A 22,709-nucleotide genomic window follows, 5' to 3' on the forward strand; every position below is an offset into this window, starting at 1 on the left:
CAGTTTAGATAGATTAATTGCAAAGGATTATGTGTTGACGTTGTGCGTCTTATGTCCGCCTTAATGGATGCTTTAATTTCAAAGAGAAAGAACTGCAAAAAATGTTCAATGGATTTTTTGTTGTGGTTGTTTTGTTTTCCCTAGACAGCATGCCGCAGATGCCTCAGGAGCTTCAGGTAATTACAAATACTATGTGCACTTTATTATCGAGCTGGTAAGAAATGTGACGTCACTCACTTAGGGGAACGCCCCGCTGGAGGGCGAGAGCGTGCAATGAGTGATTGATTTCTTTTGTTTAGATACTAATACTAAATAGTTGTTGTGCATTAAAGGAAACAAGCTTGGGCTATGCTTCTACAGAATTCCGTCAGAGAAGAAAACCCAGAAAGGAGGTATTTCTGATTTTTTTGCCATAAAGGTATGTTTAATTTAACTGCTTCTTATGTCTCTCTAAACTGCCGCTTTCGTGCCCTCCATCTCCCGTGGATCATGTGACTGAAAAAATATCGGTTACAGTAGGCCTAATTATCTATTTTTTATAGATACGTGTTATCTCTCTATATTGATACACACACTAAAAACAGCAGTCAAAATGAATACTTGCTATTGCCAAAGCAGTAAGTATACTTCGCAGCAGAATTATACGATTCATAAACATCATTAATCTTATTTATTAAACACAAATATAAAATGCTCTGTTATATCACTATTGGACAGTCTAGGTAAATTACATCATGATATTAAATATATTTATTTGATGAATTTAAGGAATGTTTACTGACAGCCCCTTAAGCTAAACAATGTCATAGTCATCCACAAAACTTCCTCATTTTCAGCATTTGGCTATTAGTGTGCGCGTGAGTGTACTGTGCTCTGATTTGCGACAGGGTTTACACAGATTTGGCTGCACCAAGGTAACATTTCTGATCATATCTGTTTTTAACATAATAAAGCATGTTTTACAGATAGCATAATAGATGCCGTTTTAAAAGGGTTAATGGGGAGGAAAACAATAACGTAATCTCTAAATTTTCAATTAGACGTTGGCTTGGGTGTGCATATGTTAAAACACAGAGATTATAGATAGCATTAAACTAAATAGCTTAGCATTAATCGTTATAAATACTGACTGTCATCTGATACAAAACTCATAAATACTGCACTGCATGCATGTGTGTGCTTTTTAACAAATTAGGCAGAGGTAAAGAAAGAGCTTTAAATATTGTATCAGTTTTGGTGTATGTGTGTGAATTGTAGGCCTATGTGGGTTTTTTACCTGTTGAAAAGTTAACTTAGTTTCATGAAGAACAGCAATTGATCACTTCCCATAGTTAACCACAGTATGAGGGACATTATTGTGTTTTGGCTTAAAGGACCAATGTGACTGATGTAGTTTATACATCTGATGCTTTTGATCTGAGAAAGTTTTTAGAAATGTTGTGGATCAGGTTTGGTGGCTTGGGTTGTGAGTGTTACAGTAAATTACGTGTGAGGCAGTAAGGATGTTTATCCGTGTTTTTTTTTCTAAATTAATGTCATAACCTCTTATCATGTTAATGTATGTCATTTACATCTATGCATTTTGCACTTACAGTGCATTAGTTACAGTATACATTTATACATCAGTATTTGAATGCTGCGGAATTACATGCACTATACTGTTCTAGTCAAACTGTTTATGAAAGCAATAACAAATCTAAACTGGGTCAAAGTTTTCTTATATAACAACCTGACACCAGTAACAAAAGAACTTTTTGAAAACCTAAATACATATTAAAGGGTGACCAGACAATCTTGTTTAAAACACCCTTTTATGAGCTCTGTGTCTAACGTGTCTATAGCGACGTAGTCTGAGATTTGTAAACATAGATAGATTTGTATTCTTCTTATCCTTATTGTTTTTACTTCTTGTTAATTTACAGGTGCGCCCACCATAATCCTCCTAGCACATGGCTGTTAAGGTACATTTTGTATGTGGGTCACCTGTAGAAACAGACACTATATATTTGTGTGTATACAGTCTGTGAACCAGTTAATTAAACTCTTTATAAACCTGATCTTAATCCATGTAAAAAAAGTTTTCCTGTCAACAAAAGTGTACTTCATTTATAATTTTAGTTTTTTGTTTCCTGTTCTTGTCTATGCTAAATGTATTTGTTTGTCATTTTCAACAAATCAATGTTTTCCAGCAACAAGAACTACTGCGAGATTTAGAGAAGCACTTTATTACCCACCTGAAAGTTGAAGACAAAAAAGAGACAGACATGCATAGAGATCGGTGTGTTCATGAACTTAAACATTGTTGTTCTGTGGTTATCTGTGCGTGTGTGTTTCTGTAAGCCTTCAAAAGAAAGACAAGCATTGTTCTTTTGTGCTCAGTATTAATACAGTTTTTTTATTTGTGGTTGTATATTAGTAATGAGAGTCTTGATATACGGTGTACGGAGTTTCCCGATTACTCAGAGGAGATCCGTTCCATTATCAAAGCTGGATGGCTGGAAAAAACTCCTCCAAAAGGGTAAGAATATGGATATATTTGTATTCTGAGATCTTGTGGATTTGTTCATTTTGGAGCGGTGTGTTTGAAATGTGGTGTGGTTTCAGTGGAAAGATTTACCAGCGCAGATGGGTGCAGCTGGATTCGGAATATTTGAGATACTTTCAATCCGCCAAGGTAAAAAAAAGATAACTTAAAGAGGAAGTTTTACAAAACTTTTTAAAGATATAAAAAAAATATTTGGTGTCCCCAGTACACATGTGAAGTTCTAGCTCAAAATAGCATATAGATCATATATTATATAGAATGCTTAATTGTCACTTTGTAGGTGTGAGCAAAAATGGGTGTGTCCTTTAAAATGCAAATAAGTTGATCTCTGCACAAAATGTCAGTGCCATGGTTGGATAATGCAGATTAAGGGGCGGTATGCTTGCAGAGAATGGTTTACCAAAACGAAGTTACTGGGTTGATCTTTTCACATTGATAGAAGCACTGGGGACACAATTATGGCACTTAAACATGAAAAAAGTCAGATTTTCATGATATGTCCCCTTTAAAGGAATAGTTCACCCAAAAATGAAAATTCTGTCATCATTTTCTCATCCTCATGTTGTTCTAAACATGTAAGAATTTCTGTATTCTGATGAACACAAAAGAAGATTTTTGATGAATGATGATAAGCACATAGCTGATGGTAATCACTGACTTAAAGGAATAGTCCATTTTCTTAAAAGAAAAATCCAGATAATTTACTCACCACCATGTCATCCAAACTGTTGATGTCTTTCTTTGTTCAGTCGAGAAGAAATTATGTTTTTTGAGGAAAACATTGCAGGATTTTTCTCATTTTAATGGACTTTATTAGAGCCCAACATTTAATACTTAACTCAACACTTAACAGTTTTTTTCAACGGTTTTCAAAGGACTATAAACGATCCCAAACGAAGCATAAGGGTCTTATCTAGCTAAACGATTGTCATTTTTGACAAGAAAAATAAAAAATATGCTCTTTAAACCACAACTTTTCGTCTAGGTCCAGTCCAGCATGACCTAACGTAAATGCGTAGTGACGTAGGGAGGTCACGTGTTACATATATAAAACGCACATTTGCGGACCATTGTAAACAATAAACTGACACAAAGACATCATTTTTGTATCAGTTGACATACAACAACGTAGGAACGGTCCTCTTTCAACACACTTGTAAACACTGGGGCGGAGTTTCGCGTTCGTCCTCTGTGACCTCTTGACGTCATGACGTATTGCGTGGGGTCACGCTGGCGCATCACGACCGGATCTAGACGAGAAGTTGTCAAAAATGACAATCGTTTTGCTAGATAAGACCCTTATGCCTCGTTTATAGTCCTTTGAAACTCCGTTGAAAAAAACTGTTAAGTGTTGAGTTAAGTATTAAATGTTGGGCTCTATTAAAGTTCATTAAAATGAGAAAAATCCTGCAATGTTTTCCTCAAAAAACATAATATCTTCTCGACTGAACAAAGAAAGACATCAACATTTTGGATGACATGGTGGTGAGTAAATTATCTGGATTTTTCTTTTAAGAAAATCAAATATTCCTTTAAGGAAAGCCATATACGGTGAAATTCAATGGGCACCGTGAACTGTGTGCTTACCATCATTTATTAAAATATATTTTTCCATCATTTATCACAATCATTTATATATCATTTATACTTCCATAATATTTGTTTTCCTACTGTGGAAGTCAACGGTTACAAAAGCTGTTCGTTACCATCATTTATCAAAATATCTTCCTTTGTGTTCATCAGAAAAAAAATTCATACAGGTTTAGAACAACATGAGGGTGAAAAAATGATGACAGAATTTTCATTTTTGGGTGAACTATCCCTATCAGTTTTCAGTTTTCCTTTATTTATCAATCCATCAAGATTTTACCATCTTTCGTGCATTTTACTGGAAATCGTGAGGTTAAAAAAAAGAAAAATGTTTTAGAAAAACAGATAATTTACTTTCATTTCATAGTGACATAGTGAAAAATTCTGCCAGTAAATATTTATTTAAAGGAAGTTGTTATTTGTTTACTTGCCCTGGAGTCTCTCTCTGACTTTTTCTCTATGATAGGAGGTGTATTCAAAAAGGATGATTTCTCTGCGATGTGTGGATAAGGTGGTCAGTGTTGGAGATGCACGATTTGAGGTCCACAGTCAGAACCGGACTTTTCTGTTCCGAGCAGAGAACGCTGGTATTAATTTACCTGCACTTTTTCTATTTTCTACATTATATTTAGGTTGTGCCCCATTCACACATCATGTTGTTTATGTTGTGTGTACTTTTCAGAGGAAAGAAATGACTGGGTGTGTTGTCTTGAAAAGGCTCTGAGTAATCGCACACACAGCGTTGAAGCCCAAAGTCTGTTCTTTAAGCGCAAAAGCGTGGACTTTAGTTTCGAGGGCTACCTGGATTTGACGTCACCACGCACAAAAGTCTACATGATTATAAGCGGGGACAAACTGTATCTCTTCAAGAACCGTGAGGTGTGAGATTGTGGATACACAAGCACTCTGTAGCAGTCTTTATTTTTTATATTTTTAAGATTTTAATATGTTTCTGTGTAGGAATATTTTCATGGTGTTGGTGTCACAGATGTAGACATGCGAATGGCCCACGTGAATGATACAGATAAACGCACTTTCACACTCATAACTCCATACAGAACATTCAGGTAAACATTTTACTGTAAAAATACTGAATTGATACAGAAGAAAGATCAACGATTTACTGTCTGCATCTCTCTCGCTGTAGTTTTGTGGTAGAATCAGAGGGTGTGAAGAAGAGATGGCATGACTCTCTTAATGAGGCTATCAGTCGCTCTCTATCCTGTGACGGAGTGTGTGAGAGTTTGTGGCGTGTTTCATCAAACAAACTATGTGCGGACTGCAGTGCTTCAATGCCCGAGTGGGCTTCCATCAACCTGTGTGTCCTGCTGTGTGAAAAATGCGCAGGTACAGACAAACACTTATCAGAAACACAAACATGAAGCATGACAACTGCCCGTGAATGTGTACACTTTTATGTTATAACAGGAATGCACAGAAGCCTGGGTCAGAATGTGTCAAAGGTTCGCAGTCTAAAGCTGGATGAGCGAGTGTGGACGGATGACCTCATGAGGGTCAGTGGATAAGCTGCAATATCTCTGTTTTGTTAAATGTCTCGTTCTTTCTGTGTTTTTAAAGCTTTGATTGTGTTTACAGTGCGCAATATAACATGTGTTCCTGTTTTAACGTGTAAAAAAACTCGTTATTTTCTACAAAATTTACTTATCTGTATAGCGCTGTTTTCACTTTCTTAAAAACGGGCTGATGTCTTCCTTGTTCTATGAAGTCCCTCCTTTAGAAATATGTAATGAGTTGTGATTGTGTAGTTTGTTTAGTGTGTTGTGTTTCGATAGCAGCTTAGCTTGCCGTTAGGTTAGTTTAGTTAAAAAAAACTGTTCTACTGACGTCATTAAAGCAGGAAGTAGAGGGCTGTAGTCCAAACAGGCCGTTCGCTGTAGGCTTTGAAAGGCGAATTCTGTTAAAGAAAATTTATCGCCTGGCAGTGAACTTGGAGCTTTATCATTTTACAGGTTTTTTTATTATAGCAATTTTACACATTAACTAGGGTTTTAAAAATGGGATCAGAAAGAATGTGACCTTTAAATCACTGTTGTGTCTATTAAACAGATTTATTAAAAAGATGTTAGTGTACTGGATACTTGTTGACGTCTGATAATTTCGCAGGTTTTTCTGCAGCTGGGTAATGGCAAAGCAAATAAATTCTGGGGAGCAAATATTCCCCCGAGCGAGAGTCTCTGTGTAAATGCGAACGATGCGCAACGTCTGCAGCACATCACAGCCAAGTACCAGCATGGAAAATATCGCAGATACCACGCACTCTATGGCCAACAGGAGGCGCTCAATAGTGTTAGTCAATTCAGTACGGATTAAAAAAAATATATAAAGATAATTTACATCAAATCTTTTGTCGCTCACTTCCTTTCTATAATTTAGGTTTTGCTTGTCTTGTTTTTAGGCTCTTTGCAAAGCAGTGCAATCTGCTGATTTATTGGAGACTCTTTCATTGTTGCACTGTGGGGCAGATATCAAGTGTCACACTGGGATCCCAGAATTCCCTTCTCCGCTGTCTTTAGCCAAACGCAGTGGTCAGTCTGCGCAAGTGGAATTACTTACGCAGAACCTAAACACAGGTAGACGAATTCATACGTAATACAAAATAAATACAGCATGAATGTTTTCAGAATTACTGTTTTTTTATCTTATTTTCGCAAATAAATATATAAACTGTACATTGAATTTAAAGAAGTATAAAACTGTATTGTTATAAGAGTAGAAATCTGCATATATGATTGTGTGTAGTTCAAAGAGAGAAGGAAATAACGCAGACTGCAGAAGACAGAATTACTGTGAATTATTGTACATGAATTGAGCTAGTTTTGTGTAAAATTTTTGTGTTTTGTCCTTCTTTATAAAACAGAGACTCTTGAAACAGTGTTTAAAGAGGTACCCATTAAGTCTCAATGTGGCTACCTTTATAAGACCGGCTCGTCAGCTCGCCCAATCACAGACCACAAAAACAAAACAGGTGGGTGGAGTCTTTATGGCTTAAAGGGACTCTCCGCTTTTTTTGAAAATATGCTCATTTCCCAGCTCCCCTAGCGTTAGACATTTAATTCTTACCGTTTTAAAATTAAAAGTCGTGATTTTCTATTCAGATATGGCTAGGAACTATACTCTTAAACTGGCGTAATAATCAAGGACTTTGCTGATGTAACATGGCTGCAGCAGGCATAGTGATATTACGCACTGCCCCGAAAATAGTACCCTGCTATTCAAAATAACAATAGCAATAGCGTGATGCTAATGGTCTAATCAGATTCAATGGATTGTGCTAAGCTATGCTAAAAGTGGTACCACCAGACCCAGAGATCAGCTGAATGGATTCCAAAATGGTAAGAATCAAATGTTTAACTCTAGGGGAACTGGAAATTGAGCATATTTTCAAAAAAAGTAGAATCTCCCTTTAAAGTATCCATGTAGTCGATAACTTTGTCCCTTTAAACTGATTTTTGAGCATCAAAACAGCATTATGTAAAATGTCATTTTCTTTTCTCAGACTTTACTCGGCGTTGGTGTCGTCTTGAGGGCGGAGTGTTTAGCTATTATAGGAATGACCATACCAGCACCAGGTCTGGTGGCATGAAGACCTGTGAAATCGTCTGCTTGTCTCTCAACAGCCCAGGGAAACATGGGTAATACATATCAATTTCATTCTATAATATCAAATTTGTGCGCCATGTTTATTTTATACTCGTTTTTGATTGGCTGGCAGCTATGAGCACACATTTGAACTGTTCTCTGAGGATGGCAGAGTCTACCTGTTTGGTACCGATGATGCAAGCATTGTCAAGAGCTGGATCAAGGCTATTTCCGTGGTAAGCATCTGGTTTGTTTTATTGTAGCTCATATGAACATGGAAATATCATATTAAAGCACATTATAAGGTCAAGCAAGTCCTATACTACGTACCTCTAATTAAATATTTTATCATTGTTAACTTTTTAAACATTTATACGGTTTATTTTACTTTTCACATGTTATATTTAATATACAGTATGCTCTCTCACTTTCTTTATTCAGGCTATGTTGCCTCCTGTGCTATTCGATGCTTGTGGACCGTGTGAACGTCTGGGCCGTCTGCGGTGCATTGAAGGCAGTGATGGGATTGGTTGGTTTTGTTTAAGTGGCTTTAAACTGCACGTGTTGCTGCAGGACACAGTACAAACAATCGATCTGCGCAAACTACTCTCACTCAGTAAGTTACAGGGCACACGCAAGATTGTTTCAGGGCATCTCATAGACTCATACCTGGATAATGATATTTTTTGTACCTCTAAATCAAACCCTCACACATTTGGTAACAACTTGATTTGGTCAATTTATGAGCCATTATATTCATTCAGACCAGCTAAAAGTCCTTGAAAGATTTACAAAGATTTGGACATAAGGTTTGCCAATCACAAGTAGAGCCAAATCTATGCACACAAACACAGACCATCATGTAATGATGTCACGCTTTATGTAACTGAATGTTTGTGTTCCCGTTTAAAGCTCTCTCTGACTCTGCTGGCTCTATGGTGCTGGTGTGGAGGGGTGGGACCCTGCATTTGCCAGCTGACCGCAGACCTCATTTTGTCGGCTGGCAGACCTGCATTCAACCAAAATCTGGTGCTGGAGATCAACTGCTTTCCCATCAGCAGCTCACCGAACTTGACGTCCCTGTGATCATCGACCGCTGTCTGGACCATGTAACATGTTATGGTATAATGCACAAGCACATGTCCACACCTTAAGCATTATATTACTGTCACTTTAAAGAGCAATTATGGTCTGATTCACGATTTTACATTTCCTTGGGTGTGTAAGTACAGACTCAGACTGAGTCATATGTTAATGATATGCAAAGGTACAAATCCCAAAGTAAACGATGATGTGAGATATCGTTTCCAATGTAAATCAGTTTTCTTGGACTACAACAAACATGCGTAGTAAGGGTTTATGATAATAGAGACACTTATGTTACAAAATCTTGCAAGACACTAACTTAACACTAAACTCTGATTACACATGAGATTAAGCGAGGATCTTGCAAACGCAAATGTCACTTTTATCCTAAACCCTTTAGACGTGTGTGCAGCAGGCACGGATGATGCACATGGTTCACATGACGCACCGAACAGATATTTTGAAGTGACGAACCACACACAATGGGCTTAATACATGATGTGACGAGCTTGTGACATGTTGGGCTCTATTTTAACGATCTGAAACGCAAGTGCGAAGCGCAACGCGCAAGTGAGTTTGTGGGCGGATCTTGGGCGCTGTTGCTATTTTCCCGGCGTGAGAAATAACTCTTGCGCCGGGCGCAAATCAATAAGGGGTTGGTCTGAAGTAGGTTCATTATTCATAGGTGTGGTTTGGGCGTAACGTCAAATAAACCAATCAGAACGCTAGCCAACATTCCCTTTAAGCGCAAGGGCGCAAGTTCCATGGCGGGTTGCTATTATTATGACGGATTTACCAGGCGCACGCCAGGAGCGGTTCACAGCCGAGGAGACCGACGTCCTTGTACGGGGGAATCCCACGCTTGCCAGCATAAATCGGGCACGCCGTGTAACGGGAGGTGGATCTGCCTCAGGACTTGACGCCAGCAGAGGACATCGCTGCGTCCACCCTCACCGCTGAAAGGGTTTGGGGGCTTTGAAATCGGACCCAAGAAACGCAAGCAAGGTCCAACCCCAACGTACTCTTACAAATCAAGTTCATATACATTAAGGTTTCTTATGAAAACATTTTAACTATTATTTACATAAAATAAACGTAATACAGCCACACAACAAAGTTATGAAAATATTTTAATCGTTATTTGCATGAGAATAAATAAAAACTATCACCACAATGCTCACCACTATGATTCCCCTTATCTCGTGTATTAATATTTTTAAGTGTAACAATTTATGATTTGCAAAAATAACTGTTGCATTTGTGTAGATTAGATAAGCAAAGTGTATGCGCGTTGTGCACGCTATACATTATGGTCAAGCATGCGCCCTTAAAATAGCATAATGAACCACGCGCAACGCGCCACTGACTTTAGACTAGTTTTTTTTGGTTAGTAGCGCAATTGTTTTATGAAACAGCAAAATAGCATAAGAGATGGTTTGCGCCGCAACACGCCTCCTTTTTGCGCTGAACCGCCCAGGGAGCGCAAGTTCATTCCCTAGTTTGCTGACGTGCATCTGTGGAGGGAAAAACCCCGCTGTGCGCCGGCGCAAAATACGAATGATACATGCGTCACTGACAAAGTCAATTGCGCTGGGTGCAAGATAGGGCCCGTTGTGTTGTTGAAATTCACAAACTCACCACTAGATGCCGCTAAAAATCAAAACAAACACATTAAGTGTGATTCATTATTTTCTGAAAAACTAAAATACTATGTTTTGTATATGAATCAAGCCTTAAATACATGCAAGCATAATTCTTTTACATTTTATTCCAGGACTTCAGAATTCAGGAATCTACCGTAAGAACGGTGTGAAATCTCACATTACCAGACTCATGGAAAGGTTTCAAAATGATGCACGAAGTGTAACATGGAGCGAGTCAGAATATTCGGTGGATGACGTAGCAAATGTGTTAAAGCGGTTTCTTAGGGAGGTCAAAAATGGAGTGTTGAACGGACAGGAAATTGGCAAGAGCTGGCTTCAAGCTGCAGGTGAAGAATAACTTAAAGCAACACTATGTAGTTTCCATGTAAAAATGACTTACAGCTCCCCCATGTGGTTGAAAAGCGCAACAGTGCCTGGTATCAGACACTCTTCTGGAGGCAGGGGGAGGGGCGGGGCTGTGTTTCCTACCCTCCACCGCCACTTTCAGAGTGTGCTTGTAGCAGCTAGGAGGCGGCTCAGGTTGCAGCAACAGTACAATTTGTCCAGTTAAAAGTTGTTCTATTACTGAAATAATTTTAGAGACATTATTTAAAGGTAAAAAAACTACATAGTGTTGCTTTAAATGTGAGACCATATACAGCTTGTAGAGTGAGAGTAGCTCTATCTTGTTTTACAAGATTTTTTAAATCTCTGCAGGTCTGGAAGACAAAAGTGAGAGGATTAACAAATATCAGAATCTTCTCTCAAACCTACCGGATGTCAACAGAGCAACACTCAAGGCCCTTATACATCATCTGGTTTGGTAAAGTGATGTGTTTTTGATGCTGTTATACAGTATACGTCTCCATTCATGCCGGTCTTTCCAGCTAGTTGACCTTTTAAACTAAATGTTAATGCTATATCCACACCAAAATATATATTTGAAAAACATTTAACTAGTCGAAATGGCAGGTTTTTGCTGTTACTTATGTGATGCTCAAAGTCCCGTTCAGACGGTCAGCAACTTTCTCACAGTCTCTTTCAATGAGGTCATCAGGAGGCATTCCTAATTCTTGTTGTCCTAGCATTTGTTATAGATAGTGAAAACAAAGTAACCATCCACTGCAGTAACTGTTAAGAGATGATCAACATGAGGTCCACTCCTTTACTCCTATTGGTAGTCGCGTACAAAAGTCGCACATTATTTGCATAAAGTTAAACTTTTCTCAACTTTGTCTTGTTGCTGGACATGCCCTCTTCCTGTCGCCAAGCTTCTATGGAACTTAATGAGATCCTGTCGCTCTGCCATTGCTAGTCGCTGGTGGTCTGAATGTTTTCCCCTAAATACCTGACTTAAAATGTTTGCTTTATAGTGTTCAGCACCTGTCCGACGAGAATCAGATGACAGTAAAAAACCTTGGTATTGTGTTTGGTCCGACGCTCTTTCAGAGTGATGGAACGGATAAAAAAGCATGTCGAGTGGTGGAGGATTTGATCCAGAACTACTGCAGTATTTTTAATGTAAGATAAAAAGCCTTCTGTTTAAAAATGGCAATGGTATTTATACGTTGATTCCATGTTCAAACTGAATCTTGATACTAAATTGTTTTAATAATAGTTTTAACAGATACATTATTTTGTTAGTTATTATTACATTGAACAGAATATTGAACCAATGCTTTCAATGAATCAAAGAATTGCATTTGATGTATAGCTTCTGTTGCAGGTCTCGCAGTCTGACCTACAGAGGCAGCTTAACCTGACGTCTGTCACCCTGAATAAACACAAAAAGGTCAGAGTTATAGACAACAAATAAAAGTCATTGACCGCACATTTACACCTTTTACAGATGTTGCTATATTTTAGGATGTACTTATGTTTAAAAGGACTTTGATGTTATTAACTGAATTATTGTAATCCAGAGGTCCATGAGTCAAAGCGCCTCCTGCATCATTTGTACAGTTTATCTTGAAAGAAGAGAGGAGGAAGCAGAGGTGCTTGTTAAGGTAGACATTTCATCCTAACACATTTAAAATGTATGTAATTGTTTTGATTTCTTCATGGTTAGCGCGATATTCCTTTTTTTTGTTTTGTTTGTAAGGTTTGGGCAAATATGAAGGCAGTTGACTTGGTATCTGAAGTTTTGGAGCATAAAGGAATTGAACAGACCAATAAGGAGTTGTGGAGCTGCTATGAGATTCTAGAGAAAGAGGAGATAGGTAAGATTTCATCACACGTAGGACCTTTTTACTGCATCTGTTGGTTAAAGTAGCATTGATCAATGCAATACAATTGCATTGGTTGTCATGTTTAGAGTCAGTCACACAACTTATCTGGTGCTTGTATTTGTTTATTGGATTCTGATGACAGAACGAACCGTGCACCACAATGAAAAAGTGCTGCCGCTCTATTTCACACTCGGGCCACAACAACACCTGCTGATCAAGAAGAATTACTACGTTGAGAGCATTAAGAACTACCTGGGTATGTTTAAGAAACATCAATGCATAGTGACTTTAAAGCACCCATGTTGTGCTGGAACAAGTTAAATGTTGCAGATTCTTTATTTTGTCTTTAGTTTGATACAATATTTCATTATTTAATGTTGTTTAATGTATCCATTACACAAATTATCCCGTTCAATTTATTTATGGTTTAGAGTTACATCTAGTGGCAAGTTTTGATGTTGCTTTAATTCTGTGATTTCTGGTATTCATGTGAATCAGGAAGTAGTGAGTGCTCCATGCGGGCATCAGTACACTTTTATGCTGCGTTCACACCATAGACTGTAAAAAAAGATGGACGACGCGACGTCGCCTCCCACCATTGTAATGAATTGAAGCCAAAAATGTCCGACCACGGTCGCCGCCATGTTACGTAAAAACGTCAGTTTGGGCCAAGGCATGCGCAGAAGGAATCGCCCAAAACGCTCGCGCGACCAATTCAACCACGCCAATCATAACAACACGCCCCGTTTCTATAGCATCAAATTACAAGCTAAAATGAAACTTACCACAATAATGAAAACTTGAACATATATCAGCATGATAACAACTACTTGAAAGGACCAAAACCATCTTTCGGAAACTTCTATTGGAAGTGTAAATATTTTTTTTATTTAGAGCAGAGTCCCATTCGTTTGAATGGAGAGGGCGGGGTTTATGACTTGTACTGCAGCCAGCCACCAGGGGGCGATCAAAGAGCCAGAGGCTTCACTTTTCAAAGCATATGAGACAAACCTGCCACCAGCCACGGTAGAGGCGATTTCAATGTTAAGTCAATGTAAAGACACGTTGCCGCGCGTCTGGGGGTCTCGCGGCGCGAATTATGCGTTTAGCCTCATTGAAAATCTGAACTTGGCGGAAAATCGTGGCGCGTTAACCAATCAGGAGCTTGCTCTAGTAGTGATATGATTACAATAAGCGAGCATGGTAAATGTGATGCCTCAAATGCGTCTGGTGTGAACACATAGTTTTTTGTTAAGCTTTTAACATGTGTAAATTTAACACATTATGTGTTGGTAAAATTCAACACAAGTTGTGTTAAAATGAACACAAAATGTGTTGTTTCAATAATAACACAGAGATGGGTGGATTCTGGGACAACGCATTTAGTGTTGAGGACAGTATAGTGAAAAAGCGGCTGCAGGAAAAGTTACAGCAGCATTTTGTGAAGATTCATGTAAATTGAATGAGTATTATGTGCACGATGAAGTGCACACCCTCACTTAAAACAAGATCAAATTTGTCATGTTCACGATCAGGCAGCTCTACTACAAATGCTGCAGCTGCAATGACTAGAGCAAAATCTGAAGCAACCGAGGCATGTTTAAGGTATGGTGAAAACCAAATTGGAGGCAAAAATTGATAAAATAAAGCAGAAGCTCTAGAAGCAGCTGTTGACACCAGCGTCCACAGTAAACAAGATCCTCCACTGGAAATCTCCTGTTGATGTCCGACACTTCAACCTTCCCAACAAGACAGACATTTCCGACTTTGTCAGATATTTTGCTCGCTGTGAACTTGTAAACACTGGTTTAGTACAGTTCAATGACCAACTGGAAAGCTTCAGAGCCTGGCAGTGCTCCTTTCAAAATGCTTGACATAATATGGACTAGACTAGAAGAGTGTTATGGTGATCAAGAGGTATCGAAAGAGCACTTTTTTAAGCGTATTGAAAATTTTCCAAGAATTTTAAGCAAAGACTACTCAAAGCTTCATGAATTATGGAAATAGAATCAGCCAGAGCTGATGGATACCTTCCAGGAATGTCATATTCTGGACAAAGTTATGGGTATCAATCCCATAGTTCAGAAGCTACCATTTAAAGAGGTCAAATTGTCAGATTGCATGTTTTCCTTTGTTTTTAGAGTGTTAAATGATGTCTGTGCACATAAAAGATCTGTAAAGTTGCAAAAATTTAAGTTTCAAATCCAGAGAGAGATTCTTTTTAAACATGAAGCCTCATCCACGGCCACCTAAAACAGCTCGTTTTAACACGCCCATGCAGTTAGTAGTGATGTTAGGTTCTTGAACGAATCGTTCTTTTGAGCCGGTTCTCAGGAAGTAACCGGTCGAGCCGGTTCGCAAATCGAACTGAATCGAACTTTAGTTTTGGGCATAGGTTCCGGGTTGATGACGCAGGACGCACAGCCGAAATAGCACGTCGGACTCATAAAGAACCGAACGAAGTTTGTCGATGATTGCCGACGATTCTGACGGATGAGTTGCTGACACTGCGTGTGAATCACCGAGGATTTCAACGAGCCTGATGCGCGAAGTTTTTTGTTTTATTAGTTTCTTGATATGCTTGTTTTATTAGAAAGCTTTAGTTTTGATACAATTTATTTTGCATGCAAATCATATTGTAGTTGTTTAAGGAAGACCAATGAGTTAAACACACACGTTTATTTATTATTTATACTTACACACATCTGCAATTGTGCATCAGTGTCTTTTAGGAATCTTATTCAAGTTGTAGGCTTGTCAAAACTGGTCAGTTATATCTGGCATTCACTATTTATTTATTATTTATGATCCGCGATTTAAACTGTGACCACAAACATTACTAACTTGTGAATGCAAGGCAATAAATCAGCTATGCCTTCACAAAAAACAACTATTTATTTAAATGTTTTAATGTGTTGACACAAACGACTTTATTTGAATGTTTCATTGATACAATAAATGCGTAGTAATGTCATTTCTTGATGACGTCAGGAACCGGTTGAACCGGTTCAATAAGCCGAACTGTCCGAAAAGACCGGTTCGCGAAAATGAATCGGACTTTGCATCACTAGCAGTTAGACGTCATGCTGGTTTGAACATTTTCATAACACCGCCCTCATATATACGCAAAGATAGAGGGTGTAACTTTCAATCACGCTGTAGTATTGTTTTTTCCGCTATGTCAAGCAGACGCTGTGTTTCATTGCAAAACTACTTTGGTTGGCATTCCAACAGAGTAAACATTAAGAAAACAGTGGTTAGGTTTTATTTACAACACAGTTTCAGAACAGTACAGCCCAAATGTTCGATTGTGTGCTGCACATTTTAAGGAGGATTACTTTCTAAACATCGCGGAGTACAACCGCTGGATGTACACAAAGGCTTGGTCTAAAAAGTGGAGCAATTGTAACTTTGCAACTACACTGACATCCTGTGAGTAGCTGATGTTTTCATATTTAATACATTTCCTCACTAACGATTTAAAGACGAGTTTGGTGCAGAGACGCGCCTGTGTTTTAATGCATTTCCTAATGATGATCCAAACGCGAGATTTGAGAAGTGCAGATTAGTGCTTGTTTGTTGTTTCTACGTTCACAAATGCAAACATGGTTTATGTTTTAGTATCCTTACCTTACCATCTGTTACGTTCTGCTCACATCGCGTTGGTAAAGTTGATCGATTAGCTTAGCCATCCGTGTTTTCAGGCTCGTGTTGATAAGGTAGAAGTAAATACGGTAGTATCTCGTGGCTTTCACTATTGTTTTGGGAGCTCATCTTCCAAAACTTTGCAAGGAGTGTCATATTTCCGATTACGTTACTGAGGTATTCGGCCAATCACAACGCACTGGATAGCTGGCCAATCAGTTCACACCCGTTGACAACGCGCTTTCTCACAACGATGAGCTTTGTACCAAACGACCTGTTTCAGATAGGCGGGACTTAGAGGTGCTAAAAAAATGTATGGTATGTGGAAAATAATGATTTTTTTTAACCATAAACCACACGAACACATTGTATTACACCAAATACACAAAGTAATGTGCTTTTTCGCCCTATAATATGACCCCTTAAATCTAGAAGAAAAGTGGTTGTCACATGGATCTGGTTACAGTGAGAAGTATGGTGTTTCAGTTCCCCCCTTCAAGGTCGTGGTTGACTTTATTAGTCCGCAAGCTGGAATACGGAATGACCCACAGGTCAACTTTTCTAAATGTCATTCCTTCCGTGAAAAAAGCCTTTGGAGGAAGGTTTTGAATTTTTGAAAGAATAAAGGATCTGTTTCAAGATTAGCCACTACACATACAGCTAGGAACTGCAGGTTTGTGACTAAATGTTCTGAGTGTGGAAGTGAGAAACACATTTCTGCACTACATCCAGGCCCAGCTCCAAAAGTTCAAGAAGTAGCCTTCTTACCACAGCATGGCAAGTTTCCACACCACCGACAGAGGGTTAGCTCATTGCACTGAAGTTCGCAAACGTGCCCTTAGTAATAAGTCAATGTTCAAAAATCATCTTTCTATTTGGGGTATATTGCCCTAAAAACCCGGAATTATAAGAGTTGTCTTTGATTCCAGTGCCCGTCATGAGGATGTCTCGCTGAATGATGTTCTTTTCACTGGGCCAGACCTGAACAACACTCTTCTTGGGGTGCTTATGCGATTTTGCAAGGAAGCTGTGGCCATAACAGCTGACATAGAACACATGTTCTACTGTTTCCTAGTGAGAGAGGAAGACAGCAATATCCCAAGGTTCTTGTGGTTCCCTAATAATGATCCATTTTAAGACATCATTGAGTACCGCATGTGGGTCCATGTATTTGGCAAAAGTCCATCTCCTGCTGTGGCCATCGATTGTCTCAGGCTGTCCGTTAAAAGTGGTGAGTCTGAGTTCAAGAACTTTGTAAACTGTGACTTCTATGTTGATGATGGCTTGAAGTCTCTTCCTACAGTCAAGGCAACAGTGGACCTGCTAAAAACACACAGAGGACTTTAACGGGTTCCAACCTACGGGTTTCACAAGATAGCCTCAAACAGCAAAGAGGTTGTAAAGCTCTTCCCACCGCAGGATTATATCTGTGATCTCAAAGATTTGGATCTGATATACTTCCTACACAGCACAGTCTGGGATTGAGTTGGAGTCTGAAATCTAAAACTTTTAAATAGCTACTGATGCAAAACCCTTTACTTGTCGAGGTGTCCTGTTCACCATTAATAGCATCTTTGACCCCCTTGACTTTGTTGCTCTAGTTACAATCCAGGGCAAATTTATCATGAGAGAGCTTAAAGGGGACAGAGAATGAAAAAAACATTTTTACCTTGTCTTTGTTGAATAATGGTAGTCTACCCACATTCACAAACATACAAAAAGTGCTAGACATGCTAAACATCTCAGTATCATAGAAATTCCTCTTTTAGAAATGTCAGCCAGAAAACGGCCCAATCTGAAAAACTGATGCTTATGACATCACAGGCATCTCACTGCCCCTCCACTTTAAAATAATTGGCTACATTTTTTGAGTGGCAGCAAAGTCAGCCAATCAGTAATGAGATTGCAAGTTAAGCCAGTAGGGGGAGCCAAATAGGTGCAAAACCACTTGTTTAAAATCCCCCACCCTAATAGAGCTATCTGAGAGAGGTTTTTAGGAAGCTTCTAAGGCATTACAGACCCAAACAAAAATTTTTTTGTCTAAATGTCACATCACAGAACAAGGATTAATACCCCGTTCAATCATTCTATGTCACCTTTAATAACCAGAATGATGACTGGGACTCCCCTCTTCCCAAAGAAATGCAGGAAAAATGGGACATGTAAAGACTTCCACTTAAGGATTTAAGTAAGCTGCAGATTCCAAAATGTTGCACACACGTATCACCATCTCATCTTCATCTTCTCTGATGAATCCACAAAAACAATAGAATAGAAGTGGCCTACCCCAGATTGACAGATTAATGTGGAATCAACCATGATGGCTACTTCATGGGTAATCACAGACAGTGAGGGCTTTCAGTTAAAATAGATCTGATTCATACAGTCTGAGACAATAGTATCTAGAAGACGGATTACAACTCGCTGAGGGTGGAAACTTTGGTATTGCAGGACTGTAAGTGGGCAGGGCTTTATCAATGTGACTTCACATTAATAAGAAAATTAAAACGGCATGTATAACGAGACTGCTTTGGTTTAATGGGGATTAAAAAACAAGGAGCGGGTTGTTTTTTTAATCGTAAGGTGGTTGTGTTCACATACTGCCAACACACATTGGGCCCTATTTTAACGATCTGAAACACAAGTGCGAAACGCAATGCGCAAGTGACTTTGTGGGCGGATCTTGGGCGCTGTTGCTATTTTCCCGGCGGGAGAAATAACTCTTGTGCCAGGCGCAAATCAATAAGGGGTTGGTCTGAAGTAGGTTCATTATTCATAGGTGTGGTTTGGGCGTAACGTCAAATAAACCAATCAGAACCCTATCCAACATTCCCTTTAAACGCAAGGGCGCAAGTTCCATGGCGGGTTGCTATTATTATGACGGATTTACCAGGCGCACGCCAGGAGCGGTTCACAGCCGAGGAGACCGACGTTCTTGTAAGAGCAGTCAAAGACAGAGAAGTTGTTTTGTGTGGGGATAGGAGAACCCCGCCCAAATCAGCGTAGGTTAAACAGGTGTGAGAGGAAATAGCCACAATTGTCTTATCAGCTGGCATCCCCATTGTTGCGGCAAGCGCTACAATGATGTCAGGAGACGGGGGAATCCCAGCTTGCCAGCATAAATCTGGCACGCCGTGTAACGGGAGGTGGATCTGCCTCTACACAGATCTGCGTCCACCCTCACTGCTGAAAGGGTTTGGGGGCTTTGAAATCGGACCCAAGAAATGCAAGCAAGGTCCAACCCCAAAGAACACTTACAAATCAAGTTCATATACATTAAGGTTTCTTATGAAAACATTTTAATTATTATTTACATAAAATAAACGTAATACAGCCACACAACAAACTTATGAAAATATTTTAATCGTTATTTGCATGATAATTTTTTAACGCAGCCACACAATAAATAAAAACTATCACCACAATGATTTCCCTTATCTCATGTGTTAATTTTTTATTATAACAATTTATGATTTGCAAAAATAACTGTTGCATCTGTGTAAATTAGATAAGCAAATTGTGTGCGCGTTGTGCACGCTATACATTATGGTCAAGCATGCGCCCTTAAAATAGCATAATGAACCACGCGCAACGCGCCACTGACTTTAGACTAGTTTTTTCTGGTCAGTGGCGCAAATGTTTTTTGAAACTGCAAAATAGCATCAGGTATGGTTTGCGCCGCAACACGACTCCTTTTTTGCGCTGAACCACCCAGGGAGCGCAAGTTCATTCCCTAGTTTGCCGACGTGCGTCTGTGGAGGGAAAAACACGCTGTGCGCCGGTGCAAAATATGAATGATACATGCGTCACTGACAAAGTCAATTGCGCTGGGTGCAAGATAGGGCCCATTATGTCCAAACACCTTGTAAAAGTGTATTTTGCATAATAGGTGCTCTTTAAATATATGTATTTCTGTCCACAAAACAGATATTGTTTTGGACAAGAGTTTTTAAGGTTATAAGAAGTAATACTGTCAAGATGTCAAAACCTTTAACTATTTGTGTATTTTACATACACTACAGTAGAACAAAACAATAAGACCTAGATGCATATAACCATTTTACAAGTGGATATCTCTACATAAGATAATAATATTTGACCCAACTGTGTACATGTATTTATACGTACATGTATGGTGCATTGAGTGATTGTTAGTAATAACAAAATTATTCAAATGATCAAATAATATTATTACATCCCTGTACATTTTCTGCAGCAGTTTAATAGATGTTTATATTTTTGTGTGCAGAGAATATTGAGAATGTGTTTAAGAGCGGCATGCTACGTGTTTGTGAGATCAAAAGTGAGCGCAGCCGAAACTATATAAGCCGTTACTGTGAGCTGTCTGGCACCACCTTCAGACTTCACAAAGAACTGCGGGTGAGTATATGTGTCTGCATCTTTAAATTGACAATATGGTAAGAGTGTAAATAATCATATGAATGAATTTACATGAATGCATAAAAAGGAATCAATAAATGTTTGATATCTGACGATTTCAGAATTCTGCATGTGAGAAGGAGTGGCCTGTCAAAGAGTTGAAGGTGTACAATGGTTACCGGGGGAAACTGCATTCACCCACATCGTAATAAACTTCATCTATATCACAACAACACATACATATAACACACAAACACTCATCTGCACAGAATGCGGTTGAGTTTATTGTTCTCATATCTGTTTTTAATACAGGTGGGGAATAACACTAGTTTGTGACAAGCAGCAGTGGTAAATCTAAACCATTTCTTTAATATGTTTTACTGACTTGCACAACTGACTTGTTTGAAGTAATGGTCTTATGGAGTCTTGGTCTTATCTCAGTCTGTCTGTGGATCTTTTCTAGGTATCTGTGCTGTGATAATGAGGATGAGTTTATTGAATGGACAGCCACTTTCTTCAGCATTCAGGTATCCCTTCTGACAGATTTTATGTAATGGCTTATTTGTTTAAATTATCTCATTATAGATAGAGTGTTGAATTAAACCAACTAAAATATTTTATTTATCTCATAGTATGATGGTGACATCCGGCCTCCTCTAGTGGTGAAGAAACCTCAGTACACCTGATAGGTTGGATAACCTGAGGGAAAGATGTGTTATACATTCACATAAAAGTGTTTTTAAATCGACTGCCTCATCGAATGAGTCATTACAACCAGTACTGTTTGTGTTATGTGTTGTATTATGAATTGAAAATCTCTATATCTTTGACCCCTAAATATGCTTTTGACTGATTCACTTAATGCAACATAACTGTATTTAAAATACTGTAGGTATGAACTGAATATTTGTTTAAAAATAAATCACATGAAAAGCTATTGAACAAATGCACAACACAAATTCATTTTGTAATATCATTTTTAGCTAATCTTTCATATAGATCCTAATATGTTTTGGTAATACTGTTTGACAAAATATAGAAATATTCTGCAAAGGTGCAATGTGACAGTTTGTTTACATTATACTATAACCCAGAAAAAATTTAAAACGAGAAAAGAATGAGAATGCTTCAAAGAGCCTATATCTTTATTTATGAAATATGTTGATTAATTTTTATCATTACTTCTACTGTATGTTATCTTCTGTAATCCATCCCCAAAACTAAACAATTTTGTGCCTCACATGTGTTATCGCTGTTTACATTGATAATAAATATTGTTTTCTCAAGTAATTCACATGCTTTACAGATTTATAAATATTGTTTTTAGCTTGTTTAAGATAAGATTCACAAATGTAGACCAATGTCTATAAAATCCACAAGTGTAAGATCAACAGGGTCATAATGCCTGCAAAATACAGTACAGTGCCTGTGCAGTCATATTTTATGTTCATCAGTTACCTTGGGCGCCAGCGTTTTTAAAAAAAGTTTCCCACCAGCACTTTTGTGATTTTCTCAAAAGTTTCACAAAATGCCTTCCAGGAAAAATTCTCTTCTATAAATATATAAACATACAAATATATCAAATGAAATAGCCGACCCTCTTCTTTCAAACAAACAATAAACAAACAAAACGGGTAAAAACGTTTCATCCTATCTTTTTTTAATATGTAACTTCTTAAATATGGCTATTTTTATTCAAAAATACAACATTTTGAGCAAAAAGCTTAAAAAAATGCATATTTATAAAGGAATTTTGTTAGAGATCAGATTTAGAACGATTATTAAATCATACACGCAGATTAAAATTAATTAAATCATTTTTTGCTTCAGTTTTTCATAAATTGGGTTTTATCCATCTAGTGGATAAAAGCGGTATTACAGCTTGCCATATAAACTAGTCAGAAAAGCGTCTTTATCAGGTAAATATTAACTCATAATTGACGAGATCACTAGTCAATGGCGGCGAAAGAGTTAACTTGCATCCCAAATTCT

General features: G+C 38.3%; 1 protein-coding gene across 3 annotated transcripts; it reads left to right on the top strand.

Moving 5' to 3' along the window:
• Positions 1 to 320: 320 nt before the first annotated feature.
• arap1a (ArfGAP with RhoGAP domain, ankyrin repeat and PH domain 1a) lies at positions 321 to 21,988 on the top strand. Of its 3 annotated transcripts, none has more exons than XM_065250486.1 (29): positions 321 to 392; positions 1,923 to 1,961; positions 2,190 to 2,278; positions 2,417 to 2,518; positions 2,605 to 2,674; positions 4,602 to 4,722; positions 4,818 to 5,014; positions 5,096 to 5,202; positions 5,283 to 5,482; positions 5,564 to 5,649; positions 6,260 to 6,442; positions 6,552 to 6,726; positions 7,014 to 7,121; positions 7,653 to 7,788; positions 7,869 to 7,971; positions 8,177 to 8,351; positions 8,648 to 8,857; positions 10,596 to 10,811; positions 11,182 to 11,287; positions 11,838 to 11,985; positions 12,191 to 12,256; positions 12,387 to 12,470; positions 12,566 to 12,683; positions 12,835 to 12,948; positions 20,587 to 20,717; positions 20,840 to 20,922; positions 21,030 to 21,065; positions 21,181 to 21,244; positions 21,350 to 21,988. In XM_065250486.1, the coding sequence occupies exons 2-29, from the start codon at positions 1,950 to 1,952 to the stop codon at positions 21,401 to 21,403; spliced, it is 3,294 nt and encodes a 1,097-aa protein (XP_065106558.1). In that variant the 5' UTR covers positions 321 to 392; positions 1,923 to 1,949; the 3' UTR covers positions 21,404 to 21,988. The 3 variants fall into 3 exon arrangements, with proteins under 3 accessions (XP_065106558.1, XP_065106557.1, XP_065106556.1); XM_065250485.1 differs by having other exon boundaries at positions 322 to 418; XM_065250484.1 differs by lacking the exon at positions 321 to 392 and adding an exon at positions 825 to 914.
• Positions 21,989 to 22,709: the final 721 nt, after the last annotated feature.

Source organism: Paramisgurnus dabryanus, chromosome 5 (genome assembly GCF_030506205.2).
Source record: "Paramisgurnus dabryanus chromosome 5, PD_genome_1.1, whole genome shotgun sequence".
Taxonomy (NCBI): Eukaryota; Metazoa; Chordata; class Actinopteri; order Cypriniformes; family Cobitidae; genus Paramisgurnus; species Paramisgurnus dabryanus.